The sequence below is a fragment of the Salvelinus fontinalis genome, chromosome 4, assembly GCF_029448725.1.
Source record: "Salvelinus fontinalis isolate EN_2023a chromosome 4, ASM2944872v1, whole genome shotgun sequence".
NCBI classification, from domain to species: domain Eukaryota; kingdom Metazoa; phylum Chordata; class Actinopteri; order Salmoniformes; family Salmonidae; genus Salvelinus; species Salvelinus fontinalis.
The window spans coordinates 51,322,496-51,336,076 of NC_074668.1; the positions used below are offsets into that span (position 1 = coordinate 51,322,496).

The following is a 13,581-nucleotide window of genomic DNA, read 5'->3' on the forward strand; positions in this document are numbered from 1 at the left end:
AGTGAGAAATTAGTTTACTGATCTTTGGAATTGAATTTAAGTGAACCAAATTGAATTTAAAATAGGCCTAGAATTACTTAACTGATTGATCTAAAAGTTGGCTGCTGTTAAGAAATGTAGATACCGTTAAAGAACTAAACAAATATGGAGGGGTAGCCCATTAATTAATGTGTGGAAGCACACAATAACATAATGAATGTGAATTAATGATTGCATAATGATGAACCTTTAAGGGTTTCGCCTAAAATTACATACCCAATTCTAACTGCCTGTAGCTCAGGACCTGAAGCAAGGATATGCATATTCTTGATACCATTTGAAAGGAAATACTTTGAAGTTTGTGGAAATGTGAATGTAGGAGAATAATTCGTTTTTTTCTTTGTTCCATCTTTGAAACGCAGGAGAAAGCCCAAAATGTAATATTCCAGGTTAGGCGCAATGTAGATTTTGGCCAGTATGTGCAAAGTTTTAGACTGATTCAATGAACCATTGCATTTCTGTTCAAAATGTTGTATCAAGACTGCCCAATGTGCCTAATTGGTTTATTAATACATTTTCATGTTCATAACTGTGCAGTCTCGTCAAACAATAGCATGGTATTCTTTCATTGTAGTAGCTACTGTAAATTGGACAGTGCAGTTAGATTAACAAGAATTTAAGCTTTCTGCTATATGAGATAGGTCTTTGTCCTGGGAAATGTTCTTGTTACTTACAATCTCATGCTAATCACATTAGCCTACGTTAGCTCAACCGTCCCGCGGGGGCGACACCGATCCTGTAGAGCAGAGCAGGTATTCCCCAGGGGTACGCGCAATGCCGTCGGGGGTACGCCAAATAAAAATGTGATTCACATTTCAAAATATATATAAATAATTTAACATTTGTTTTTAAGAAGAAAAAAATTCACACTTTCAAACAGTACATTTATATTTTCCAACGGGACTATACATTTGGGTGAGGTTTTTTTTCTCGCCCGAGTAGCCTCGTTTCACTGACGAAAATAAAATGGAATCTAGTGTTCAGTGAAATAACAACACAATGTCAAATACAGGTAGCCTAGTCAAAAATGTAACATCCAATCACATTAACCGTTACTCTCTTGCGGGAAACCTTCACTCTTGCGCAGACATTTAGAAACAAGCATGACAATTTGAAAAATAAGCCACGGGAGTCTTTGGAGCGAGAATATAGACGACTGTCGAGTGGTAAGACGTATAAAATCAACAGATACCATTCATAAGAAGGGGCTAGAAGCGTCTTATATGGTGAGCTACCGAGTGGCTAGGACAGGCAAGCCTCATACTATTGTGGAGGACTTAATTCTTCCTGCTGCCGCGGATATGGCTGGGACATTGCTGGCCTGTTCACCGGACGTGCCACCTGTCCCAGACCTGCTGTTTTCAACTCTCTAGAGACAGCAGGAGCGGTAGAGATACTCTCAATGATCGGCTATGAAAAGCCAACTGACATTTACTCCTGAGGTGCTGACCTGTTGCACCCTTGACAACTATTGTGATTATTATTATTATTATTATTATTTGACCATGCTGATCATCTATGAACAGTTGAACATCTTAGCCATGTTCTGTTATAATCTCCACCCGGCACAGCCAGAAGAGGACTGGCCACCCCTCATAGCCTGGTTCCTCTCTAGGTTTCTTCCTAGGTTCTGGCCTTTCTAGGGAGTTTTTCCTAGCCACCGTGCCTCTGCACCTGCATTGCTTGCTGTTTGGGGGTTTAGGCTGGGTTTCTGTACAGCACTTTGAGATATCAGCTGATGTAAGAAGGGCTTTATAAATAAATTTGATTTGGGTGAAAAGGCCCAAAAAACTATACAGACAATGCCTTCATCAAACAACACTGTTTCACAACGCATCAGTGACATGGCAGGAGATGTTCTGAAACAATTACTGCTTTGCATACAAGCCAGTGAATTATATGCGTTACAGCTGGGTGATTCAACAGACGTGGCGGGCCTGGCACAGCTCCTGGTATATGTCCGTTATGTTTATTGGGGGTCAATTAAGGAAGACATCCTCTTCTGCAAACCACTGGAAACCAGGACAACATGAGAGGATATTTTTAAAGTACTGGAGAGCTTTGTGAGATCAAATGGACTTTGGTGTTCAAAATGTGTTGGTATCTGTACTGATGGCGCAAAAGCCATGACAGGGAGAGATAATGGAGTTGCTCCCGACGCCACTTGGGTACACTGCAGCAACCACCGAGAGGCTCTTGCTGCCAAGGGAATGCCTGACAGCTTGAAAGACATTTTGGAAACTACAGTGAAAATGGTTAACTTTGTTAAAGCAAGGCCCCTGAACTCTTGTGTATTTTCTGCATTATGCAAAGATATGGGCAGCGACCATATACCGCTTTTATAACATACAGAAGTGCACTGGTTATCAAGAGGCAAAGTATTGACACGTTTCTTTTAAATTGAGAGACTTCAAGTTTTCTTTATTGACCATAATTTTCACTTGTCTGACCGCTTGCATGATGACGAGTTTCTCACACGACTGGCCTATCTGGGTGATGTTCTCTTTTCTGTCTGCATTAACAAGGACAACACACAGGTCTTTCCACCATTGTATGATTTTTTGTGTGCAAATTAACACAAGCTTACGGACAATGTCAAATGTGATATAACGAAGCACCTGACTGAGATGGTAGCGCAATTACGCAGGTACTACTCCCGAAACGGTCGACACAAACAACTTGATTCGTTATCCCTTTCATGCCCTGCCTCCAGTCCACTTACTGATATCTGAACAAGAGAGCCTCATCGAAATTGCAACAAGCGGTTCTGTGAAAATTGAATTTAATCTGAAGCCACTGCCATATTTCCTGATAGGGCTGCGCGCAGTTTCCTGCCTTGGCAAAACGCGCCGTTAAGACACTGATTCCCTTTGCAACCACATACCTATGTGAGAGTGGATTCTCGGCCCTCACTAGCATGAAAACTAAAAACAGGCACAGACTGTGTGTGGGAAATTATTTATGACTGAGACTCTCTCCAATACAAAACAACATTGCAGAGTTATGTGCATCCTTTCAAGCACACCCTTCTCATTAACCTGTGGTGAGTTATTCACAAATGATTTTGCATAGCCACATCGTTTCAACAGAAATACTCATCATGAATGTAGATGATAATATAAGTTATACACATGGAATTATAGATATACCTCTCCTTAATGCAACCGCTGTGTCAGATTTCAAAAACTTTACGGAAAAAGCAAACCATGCAATAATCTGAGACGGCGCTCAGAACAATAGTCAAATTAGCCGCCATGTTGGAGTCAACAGAAACTAGAAATTACATGATAAATGTTTCCTTACCTTTGATGATCTTCATCAGAATGCACTCCCAGGAATCCTAGGTCCACAATAAATGCTTGATTTGTTCGATAATGTCCGTTATGTCCAATTAGCTACTTTTGTTAGCACGTTTGGTAAACAATTCCAAAGTCACGAAGCGCGTTCCCTGAAATCTGACGAAATGTCCAAAAGTTCAGTAACAGTCGGTAGAAACATGTCAAACAATGTATTGAATCAATCTTTAGAATGTTGTTAACATAAATCTTGAATAACGTTCCAACCGGAGAATTACATTGACTTCAGATGAGCGATGGAACGGAGCTCCCTCTTATGTGAACGCGCATGGTGAAAGCATGGTCAGGTCATGGAAGACTTGACAAATTCCTCTCTCATTCGGCCCCCCTTCACAGTAGAGGCATCAGACAAAGTTATACAGACTGTTGACATCTAGTGGAAGCCGTAGGAAGTGAAAACTCATTCATATCTCGCTGTAATTTCAATGGGATCTTGGTTGAAAATCGACCAGCCTAATAATTTCCACTTCCTGTTTGGATTTTTTCTCAGGTTTTTGCCTGCCATATGAGTTCTGTTATACTCACAGACATAATTCAAACAGTTTTAGAAACGTCAGGGTGTTTTCTATCCAATACTAATAATAATATGCATATATTAGCAACTATGCCTGAGGAGCAGGCCGTTTACTCTGGGCACCTCTGTGCACCTTTCATTCAAGCTACTCAATACTACCCCTGCAGCCACAAGAAGTTAACCAGCTACCCCCCCCCCCCATTTCCTGTAGCCCACGATTTGCTCCTTGGTCTTGCTGACATTGAGGGAAAGGTTGTTGTCCTGGCACCACACTGCCAGTTCTTTGACCTCCTCCCTCTAGGCTGTCTCATCGTGTGTTGGTGATCACCGTTGTGTCGTCAGCGAACTTGATGATGGAGTTGGAATCCTGCGTGGCCACACAGCCGTGGGCAAATATGGAGTACAGGAGGGGGCTAAGCACACACCCGTGGGGGGCCCCCTTGTTGAGGGTCAGTGTGGCGGAGGTGTTGTTGCCTACTCTCATCACCTGGGGTTGGCCCGTCAAGAAGGATCCAGTTGCAGAGGGAGGTGTTCAGTCCCAGGGTCCCGAGCTTGATGACGAGCTTGGAGGGCACTATGGTGTTGAACGCTGTGTTGTAATCGAGGAACAGCATTCTCAAGGTGTAAAGAGGAGAGGTGTAAAGCTTGCCGGCATTGGACTCTGGAGCAGTGGAAAAGCATTTTATGAATTGATGAATCATGCTTCATATGTTGCCGTATTTGTGGGCGGCTGTAAAAAATTAAAAATGTAAAACTTAGCTAGAGCTCCCTAAACAGACCACCCCACATTCCATAATGTCTCCTCCACCCCATCCCACCCCCATAACCCTCCCCCTTCTCTTCCCATGTCTGTCTGTGATCCATTCTCCATGCACAACCTGTCTGTTTATTGATATGCAAACTCTCCTTATGAGCGCCTAATCCCCAAGCATTGGGGATAATTTATAAAGCATTTACATAAAGAAGGCCAACTAATTGGGAGCATGTGTCTGGGTAAGCCCCCCACAGACTCTCAAGGACCCGTACTACAGATGAGCTGCTATAGGCTCTTCGCCTCTCCCCTACAGAAATCGAAACATCAAAGATGGATAGAATTCTTCCCATTTCAGATGCACCGCTTTCCTGCAGTCAACTGATCAAATCGCCCTCTAGTGGCTCCATGGGTGGAATGTTATTAATATTTTTCATAATTAATCAACAATATATATCCGGTGTTTCTATGTCAACTGTGTTTTGTTATAGCTCTGTTATAGCTCTGTGATGTATATAAAGTGTAATATTGGGATGCAAACTCTAAATTTAACACATTTCAACTATATCTGACATGGTACAGGTGTCTTTTTTTTAAGCCCACAACCATGTGTGAGGTGTATACTTCGGTTTCAAAGTAGATTTGTTTAAGACTACCAAGAAACACTGTGTGACCCTGATTTAGCCCACTGCAGTAAATTAAACATCAATAATTCCTTTCCTGCCTTCTTAGGTCAGTTGAAAAGCTGAACATCAAACTAACATCAAATCATCAAGTTGATAAACTTGTAACTTTTAAGAAAATAGCCCTTGAATATTTTGTACACCTACTGGAGAGCTCTTACCCATTCAGCATCGTTCACACCTTCTTAAGCCCTACCCATCACTTTAAGGATTCACATGTGAGTACGGTAGTGTACTAAACAACCAAAGACTTCAAGACTAAAGGCTGGTTTAAACTATGTATATCAACATGTCTGTGTACAGTTGTCACAGTGACATAATGAACATTCTATTGTCGTCCGATGTCAAACTTGTTGTTGTTTTTATGAAAAAGTATAAACACAAAAACGACAGGCTGCATTACATCAGCAGCCTGGTGGTCCAAAATAGCAAACAAGCCAGCAAACCAGGCAACTAAAAGCAACTTACTAAACAATGTTTTCGTTAGTTTCTAGCTTGTTAGCTTGCTAGCTAACGTTAAATTAGCTGGCTAACCAGTTCAAATAATGACATATCATAGCTGACGACCTCCTAACTTTATCTAATTTGTATTCATTATTACAGGAAAATAAACTCACAAGAAGATCATTTTTAACAAGTTAATGGCGAGCTAATTACAGAAAGTAGCTTACAGTTGTGAGTGTGACGAAATAAAAGCAGGGCATTCTCCCGGAGAATTTTAGAACTTGGACACGGTCTTGTTGGCCAAACGTTACTGTTATATCCTAATTTGACTTTGGTGCAGGTCATGTTGTTCTTCACATTACCGTCTCTGGTAAACACACACTATATCAAATAAAATCTATGTTTATTTGTTACATGCACAGGATACAGGAGGTGTAAAAGGTACAGCGAAATGGTTACTTGCACAGTGGAGTCTTTTGTTTAGGCATGTAGCTAGCTAGCTAGCTAAACAATTAACAATAATCCCAACAAGATTTCTCTGCCCTTAACCTTGTTCTGAACACCTCCAAAACAAAGGTTGTGTGGTTCGGTAAGAAGAATGCCCCTCTCCCCACCGGTGTGATTACTACCTCTGAGGGTTTAGTTATCTCATATAATTACTTGGGAGTATGGCTAGACGGTACACTGTCCTTCTCTCAACACATATCCAAGCTGCAGGCTAAATCTGGACTTGGTTTCCTCTATGTAATTGCTGCTACACCCATCAAGCAGGGGGGACAGAGATGCTTGTTAGTGGGCCCTGAGATGTGTTGCGTCCCGAATAGCACAGTGCGCTTCTTTTGGCCACTAACAAGCCAGAGCCCTATGTAGGGTAGGCCTCAAGGTTTAGTTTTGTAATTTTCTATTCGTTTTTAAATTATTATTTTAAATTCAGTTTAGTTTCAATTACTTTTCAGACTTGATTTACTAGTTTGTTTTCAGTTTTAGTTTGATAAAAATATTTATATTATATTTATATTAGTTTTATAAAATTTCGTTTCAGTGTTAGGGACATAAAGTAGACTTACAGTATGCATGGGAGGCTAGAATATATTTGTGGTGTAGGCCTATAGCAGGTGTACTCAAGTACTATTCAAGATGGTCCGGTCACACAAAGTTCAGGATGAATATTGTCATTTATCAGCATAGTCAGGGTTGCCATGTCTGTGTTTTTTTTTTTTTGCCAAATTGTGCGTCTTTGAAAACGATGTCGCGCGTGAAAATGTATTGGGTTGCAGGATTTTGGGCTACTTCTAAATTGCACCGCGGCCGCCATGGCAATTTCTTACAAATATATATTTCACTGTGACCTGCTGCCGCTTGTTTCTGAGTGAGTATGTGACAGAGTGAGTGGTGGGGAGGGGGAGGGGTGTGTGTGTATGTGTTGAGACTGAGCGCTGCAGCAGGCAGCTGAGTCATGTGAGTGAGAGGAGACAGAGCAGCACGCGCATCATGACAACTTTTTACTACTTTAGAATGTCATTATGGAGACACCTATTTCCAACCCTTTTTCCATAAAACGTTTTAACGCGCTAGAACTGATGCGCATCAAGAAGTAACGGTGACAAAGCACAGGAAAACGACTTTAGGCGCATTACATGCTGACTAGACAGGGCGTGTGCCATCAAACTCATGTTGATTTTGTCCATCCACACCAGACTGATCAGGACATGCAGGTTGAAATATCAAAACAAACTTTGAACCAACTATATTAATTTGGGGACAGGTCGAAAAGCATTAAACATTCATGGCAATTTAGCTAGGGCTGTTATTTTACCTGAAATGTACAATTTCCTCTACTTAGACAATTAATCGACAGATAAAGGGGTAAACCGAGTTAGTAATCTCTCTTCCATCAGGCATCTTCTTCTTTCGACTACATGGTGGTTGGCAACCAACTTTAAGGTGCATACACCCCCACGTGGGTATATGCTCATTGAAACCAATGAGGAGATGGGAGAGGCGGAACTTGCCTCTCCCAAGTTCAACCAAGTTCAATTTTAGCGCTGACGTGCGAGAGCAGTTTGGATGCAATAATTTTATTCAATCATTGCATCCAAACTGCTCTCGAGCGTCTGCGCAGACAGGCGCTAAAATTGAACATGGTTCAATTTATGATTATCCTATTCATTTCTACCATTTTATAAAATAAATATGTTGAAATTATAATATCATTGGAGTCATTGCAAATCAATTTGTGGCACGTGTTGCCTACCTGGAGCTGGCAAACTGATTTAAAAATTGCCTTTAACTTCAGTTTATTGTTGTCGTAGCCTTGTGTTATTATGCAATTATTAATGTGCATGAAAATTTAATGAAATTGGAAGTTATCAATTGTGATCATGGTCACAGTTCTATCGCAATTGCAGATCAGCTGTTGTTAGAATGCATTAGATTGAAGGTAACCGTCAGTCAGATTAGGCTACAGGTAAAAAATTTATACATTGACAATCCCATCCTCAGTAGCCTATTCCAGCAGGCTATTTTTGCAACACAAGCACTTCTTACCACGAAAGAGTCTCACTATTCATGTTAAATACATTAATCTGACAATTCGACCTAAGCAAGCTGCAAAATCATTAATTTGAGATATTAACTAGGATACTGTGTAGGCCATCTGAAATTAGATGTAGGCCTATCAGGGGCTATAGGCCATCTGCATCTAGGTAACCAAACCATGGCAAAGTTGATTTACATTTATAAACAGATTTTAGTCAGTAGGCCTAGCCTATGCCTGTTGAAAATGACAAGTCAATCTCCCAAATAGGCCATTTATAACCGTTTGTATTCATAACATCTGGCACAATTGCCAGAAAGAGCCTAACATTTGTTTTTTAAAAGTTTAATAAGGGCAAATGATCTTTTCTCTTGAGGCATATTCAAATTCCTTTATCTTCTTATGGCTGAAGGGGCAGTATTGAGTAGCTTGGATGAAAGGTGCCCATATGAAACGGCCTGCTCCTCAGTCATAGTTGCTAATATTTGCATAGTATTATTAGTATTGGATAGAAAACACTCTAAAGTTTCTAAAACTGTTTGAATTATGTCTGTGAGATTAACATAACTCATATTGGCCGGCAAAATCCTCAGTTGAAATCAAAACAGGTATTCTCCAATTCACCAGAGTCCCTAATGAAGTCCCTATTCACCAGAGTCCCTAATGAAATTCCCTTGAGATATGAATGATTGTGCACTGCCTAGGGGTTCCACTAGATGTCAACCATCAATATAAATTATAATGAGACTTCTATGATGTTGTGGGAGAGAATGATAGCAGAATCAGTCAGGTGTCCATCAAGCAGCCATTTTCTGATCATGCTTTTCCCTCATGGTACTCACTTGAGTTCCATTGCTCACGAAGACAAGAAAGAATACTCCGGTTGGAACTTTATTGAAGCTATATGTTAAAAACATCCTAATGATTGATTCTGTACTTAGTTTGAAATGTTTCTTCGACCGGTAATATCACTTTTTTAAGTTTTTGTCCGATATAACGCTGACCAGAATTAGCGTTTGGATATGTAAACCAGACGCGCTAACAAAAGAAGGTATTTGGACATAAATAACGGATTTTTTAGAACAAAACAAACATTTATTGTGGACCTGGGATTCCTGGTGTGCTTTCTGATGTAGATCATCAAAGGGAATATTTATCATATATTTTCTTGTTTATGTTGACACCATCTTTGCGGCTGTGGTGTTTTACTTTTGAGCGCCGTCTCAGATTATAGCGTGGGTTTCTTTTTCCATAAAGTTTTTTTGTAATCTGACACAGCGGTTGCATTAAGGAGAGGTATATCTATAATTCCATGTGTATAACTTGTATTATCATCTATATTTATGAGTATTTCTGTTGAAACGATGTGGCTATGCAAAGTCACTTGATGTTTTTGCCACTAGTGAATCTAGTCACCTCAATGTAAACTCAGATTTTTGTATATAAATATGAATTTAATCAAACAAAACATGCATGTATTGTGTAACATGAAGTCCTATGAGTGTCATTTGATGAAAATAATTGAAGGTTAGTGATTAATTTTATCTCTATTCTGGTTTTTGTGAAGCTATCTTTAGCTGGAAAAAATGGCTGTGAATATTGTGGTTTTGTGGTGACCTAACATAATCGTTTGTAGTGCTTTCGCTGAAAAGCCTATTTGAAATCGGACACTTTGGTGGGATTAACAAAAAGATTACCTTTAAAATGATATAAGACACATGAATGTCTGAGGAATTTTAATTATGAGATTTCTGGTTTTTGAATTTGGCGCCCTGCACTTCGACTGGCTGTTGTCATATCGATCCCGTTAACTTCTTATGGCTGTAGTCCCGTTAAAACTTAAGGCTAGGGGGTAGTATTTTCGTTTTTGGCTAAAAAACGTACCCATTTGAAACTGCCTATTTCTCAGCCCCCGAAACTAGAATATGCATATAATTTAGTCAGATTAGGATAGAAAACACTCTGAAGTTTCCAAAACTGTCAAAATGTTGTCTGTGAGTTAAACATAACTGATATTGCAGGCTAAAACCTGAGGAAAATCCAATCAGGAAGTGGCCCTGTTTTTGAAACCTCTCTGTTCCTATGCATCCCTATTGCCCATTTAAAGGGATATCAACCAGACTCCTTTTTCTATGGCTTCCCTAAGGTGCCAACAGCCTTCAGACATAGTTTCAGGCTTTTATTTTGAAGAATGAGCGTGAACGACCACATTGCGTAAGTGGATAGGTGGGTGCTCTCAGAGTGAGTTGTGCGCAAAAGAGAAAGGCAGCCATTGTTACTCCCGGTCCTAGTGAAAAGCCAACTGTCCCGGTTGATATATTATCGAATAGATATTTGAGGATGGATTATAAAAAACGTTTGACATGTTTCTGTGGACATTATGGATATAATTTGGAATTTTTGTCTGCGTTGTCATGACCGCTCTTTCCGGTGGATTCCTGGGCATAACGCACCAAACTAACGGAGGTAATTGGATATAAAAAATATCTTTATGGAACAAAAGGAACATTTGTTGTCTAACTGGGAGTCTTGTGAGTGAAAACATCCGAAGATCATCAAAGGTAAACGATTAATTTGATTGCTTTTCTGATTTTCGTGACCAAGTTACCTGATGCTAAGTGTAGTTATTGTTTTGTCGAGCGATCGATAAACTTACACAAACGCTTGTATTGCTTTCGCTGTAAAGCATAATTTCGACAGATGGATTAACAAAAGGTTAAACTGTGTTTTGCAATATTGCACTTGTGATTTCATGAATATGAATATTTTCGAGTAATATTATTTACCTGTGGCGCTTAGCTACGCTATGCTATTCAGTGTTGCTGATGACAATTATCCCGGATCCGGGATGGGTGGTTCAGAAAGGTTAATCAAATTAATTAAGCCAAATTTCTTAAAATCAATCCCATATACTATGCTATTACAAAACAGGTTTTAAATTCTTTGGTACTGCCAATGTGGAAATTCTTTAGTAAAGGTTGAATAGTCTATTGTTCAGCTAATAGCCCATCCTAGAAACATTGTTTGCAGAATTCACAGCCTGCTACCCTTGTGATAAACTAATAATAATACCTTTTCCCCTTTCCACTTGTTAAAATGGATAGTGTTTTTAGCCACAATCGGCCCCAACCCCAATTAATACATTTGGGCACAGTCGATAGCGTGCTGGACTTCGGGCTAGAATATTTAGGGTTCGAAACCTGCTCCCTGCTTGTTCCATTACATTATTATGCCGGTCACAGAGCAAATAGCCTGAATCGTTACTCGCATCTCGTTCCTCGCCCTCTTCCACGTGTCAAATTAAATAAAGGTAAAAAATAAAAATAAATACCTGAATGACACCTTTATTTGCCCTAGGAAGAGTACATGATCAGTGAATATATTCAATGTACAGGCTACAATATGGGGATCTCATGCGTGGTAATAACTACAGTACATGTATATGGCACAATAACGTTATTATATTCTACTCTATCCATAGGCTTCATTAATGCCCTTCAGACTTGAAGTCGATACAACAACTATGATGCAGCTGAGGTTCATAGATAGGTTCTGAACTAATATTCACACCAAACGTTTTAGGGTCCATACACAGAGCAAGTAGGAGTTTGCACCATATTTCATGTTCCAGTTTTAAATCATTGAAGGTGAAGAAGTGTACACTTTAGGAAGGAGAAATCATTTGGACAGAGATAAGAAATATATTATTCAACTGGTAATGCTGCCCCCTAGTGTTGTTTTCTGAAATCGAATGACATTGAAATATCTCAAAGAAGAAACTAAGGCACAGGCAGGCCAATTCTGATATTGTTTTTTACTAATGGTCTTTTGACCAATCAGATCAGATCTGAAAAATATCTGATGTGAAAAGATCTGATTGGTCAAAAGGCCAATTTGTGGAAAAAAATGTTAGAATTCGGCTGCCTGTGCAAACAGCCTAATAAGCAGGTGAGGGCAGCCAATGCAGTATGGGTATGATTGCTCGGCGCTTTGCGTGGTCCATGTAGCCTATCTTCAAACCATGCTCCTTACCCTAATTAAAAGAGGATTAGCCAGCATGGAGTCCCTGACCACTCCGACGCGAGAAGCCTGCATTTCCAGGTTCAGGACGGTTACACCTTGGGGAAATAGAGGAGTTATTCCAGATGGTACAACCAACAAGCAAATCAATCAATTAGGCCTACCTAAAATAGTACAATTGCTGCTAGACCTTGATATCCATGGAGAAGGCTAGCCTACATCAAGGGTGGGTTTCCTGGACACAGATTAAGACTATTTCTGGACTAAAGAAGCTCAATGGAGAATCTACTTTGAAATGTGTTTTAGTCCAGGACTAGGCATAATCTGTGTCCAGGAAACCGGCGTATAATGTTCTCTGTAATTCTATAGGCCTACCCTCACGAAACAGCTAAACGCTTGGCATCTTAACACAGATACACATTCTTAGGATTTTGATTTAAACATTTGATTTGAGATACACATCCTTCAGAAATTTCTGCTCAGATTTAATGTTCTTATTGAACTGACAGCACATGCTCTGGTTTTATCTAGGGTCTAAAAATTAGTAATGTGGCAATTGGCTCCGGGGTGAAGTTTCCAATACAGATAAAGGATCAGCTTCCCTCCCCCAATCCTAACCTTAAAGGCCCAGTGTAGTCAAAAACGTGATTTACTGTGTTTTCTATACAGTACCGGTAAAAACTTTGGACACACATACTATTTCAAAGGTTTTTCTTTATTTTTACTATTTTCTACATTGTAGAATAATAGTGAAGACATCAACACTATGAAATAACGCATATGGAATCATGTAGTAACCAAAAATGTGTTAAACAGAAAAGGACTGGCCACCCCTCATAGCCTGGTTCCTCTCTAGGTTTCTTCCTAGGTTTTGGCCTTTCTAGGGAGTTTTTCCTAGCCACCGTGCTTCTACACCTGCATTCTAGCTGTTTGGGGTTTTAGGCTGGGTTTCTGTACAGCACTTCGAGATATTATCTGATGTACGAAGGGCTATATAAAATAAAATTGATTGATTAAACAGATTCTTCAAAGTAGCCACCCTTTACCTTGATGACAACTTTGCATTTTCTAAACCAATTTCACCTGGAGTGCTTTTCCAACAACCTTGAAGGAGTTCCAAAAAAATGAAGGACAACAACCCCTTGTTGCCTGTTCACCCCGCTACCATCCAGAAGGTGAGGTCAGTACAGGTGCATCAAAGCTGGGACCAAGAGACTGAAAAACAGCTTCTATCTCAA

The 13,581-nt window shown here is 39.9% G+C and overlaps 1 protein-coding gene across 1 annotated transcript in view; it reads right to left on the reverse strand.

The window, feature by feature from the left end:
* The window catches only part of cfap77 (cilia and flagella associated protein 77), a 75,249-nt gene that overhangs the window by 43,470 nt on the left and 18,198 nt on the right, over positions 1 to 13,581 (reverse strand). Inside the window, exon 2 of the mRNA XM_055920534.1 lies at positions 12,356 to 12,441. Within this exon, the coding sequence (XP_055776509.1) occupies positions 12,356 to 12,418 (63 nt within the window). The 5' untranslated portion in view covers positions 12,419 to 12,441. The remainder of the gene's footprint in view (positions 1 to 12,355; positions 12,442 to 13,581) is intronic.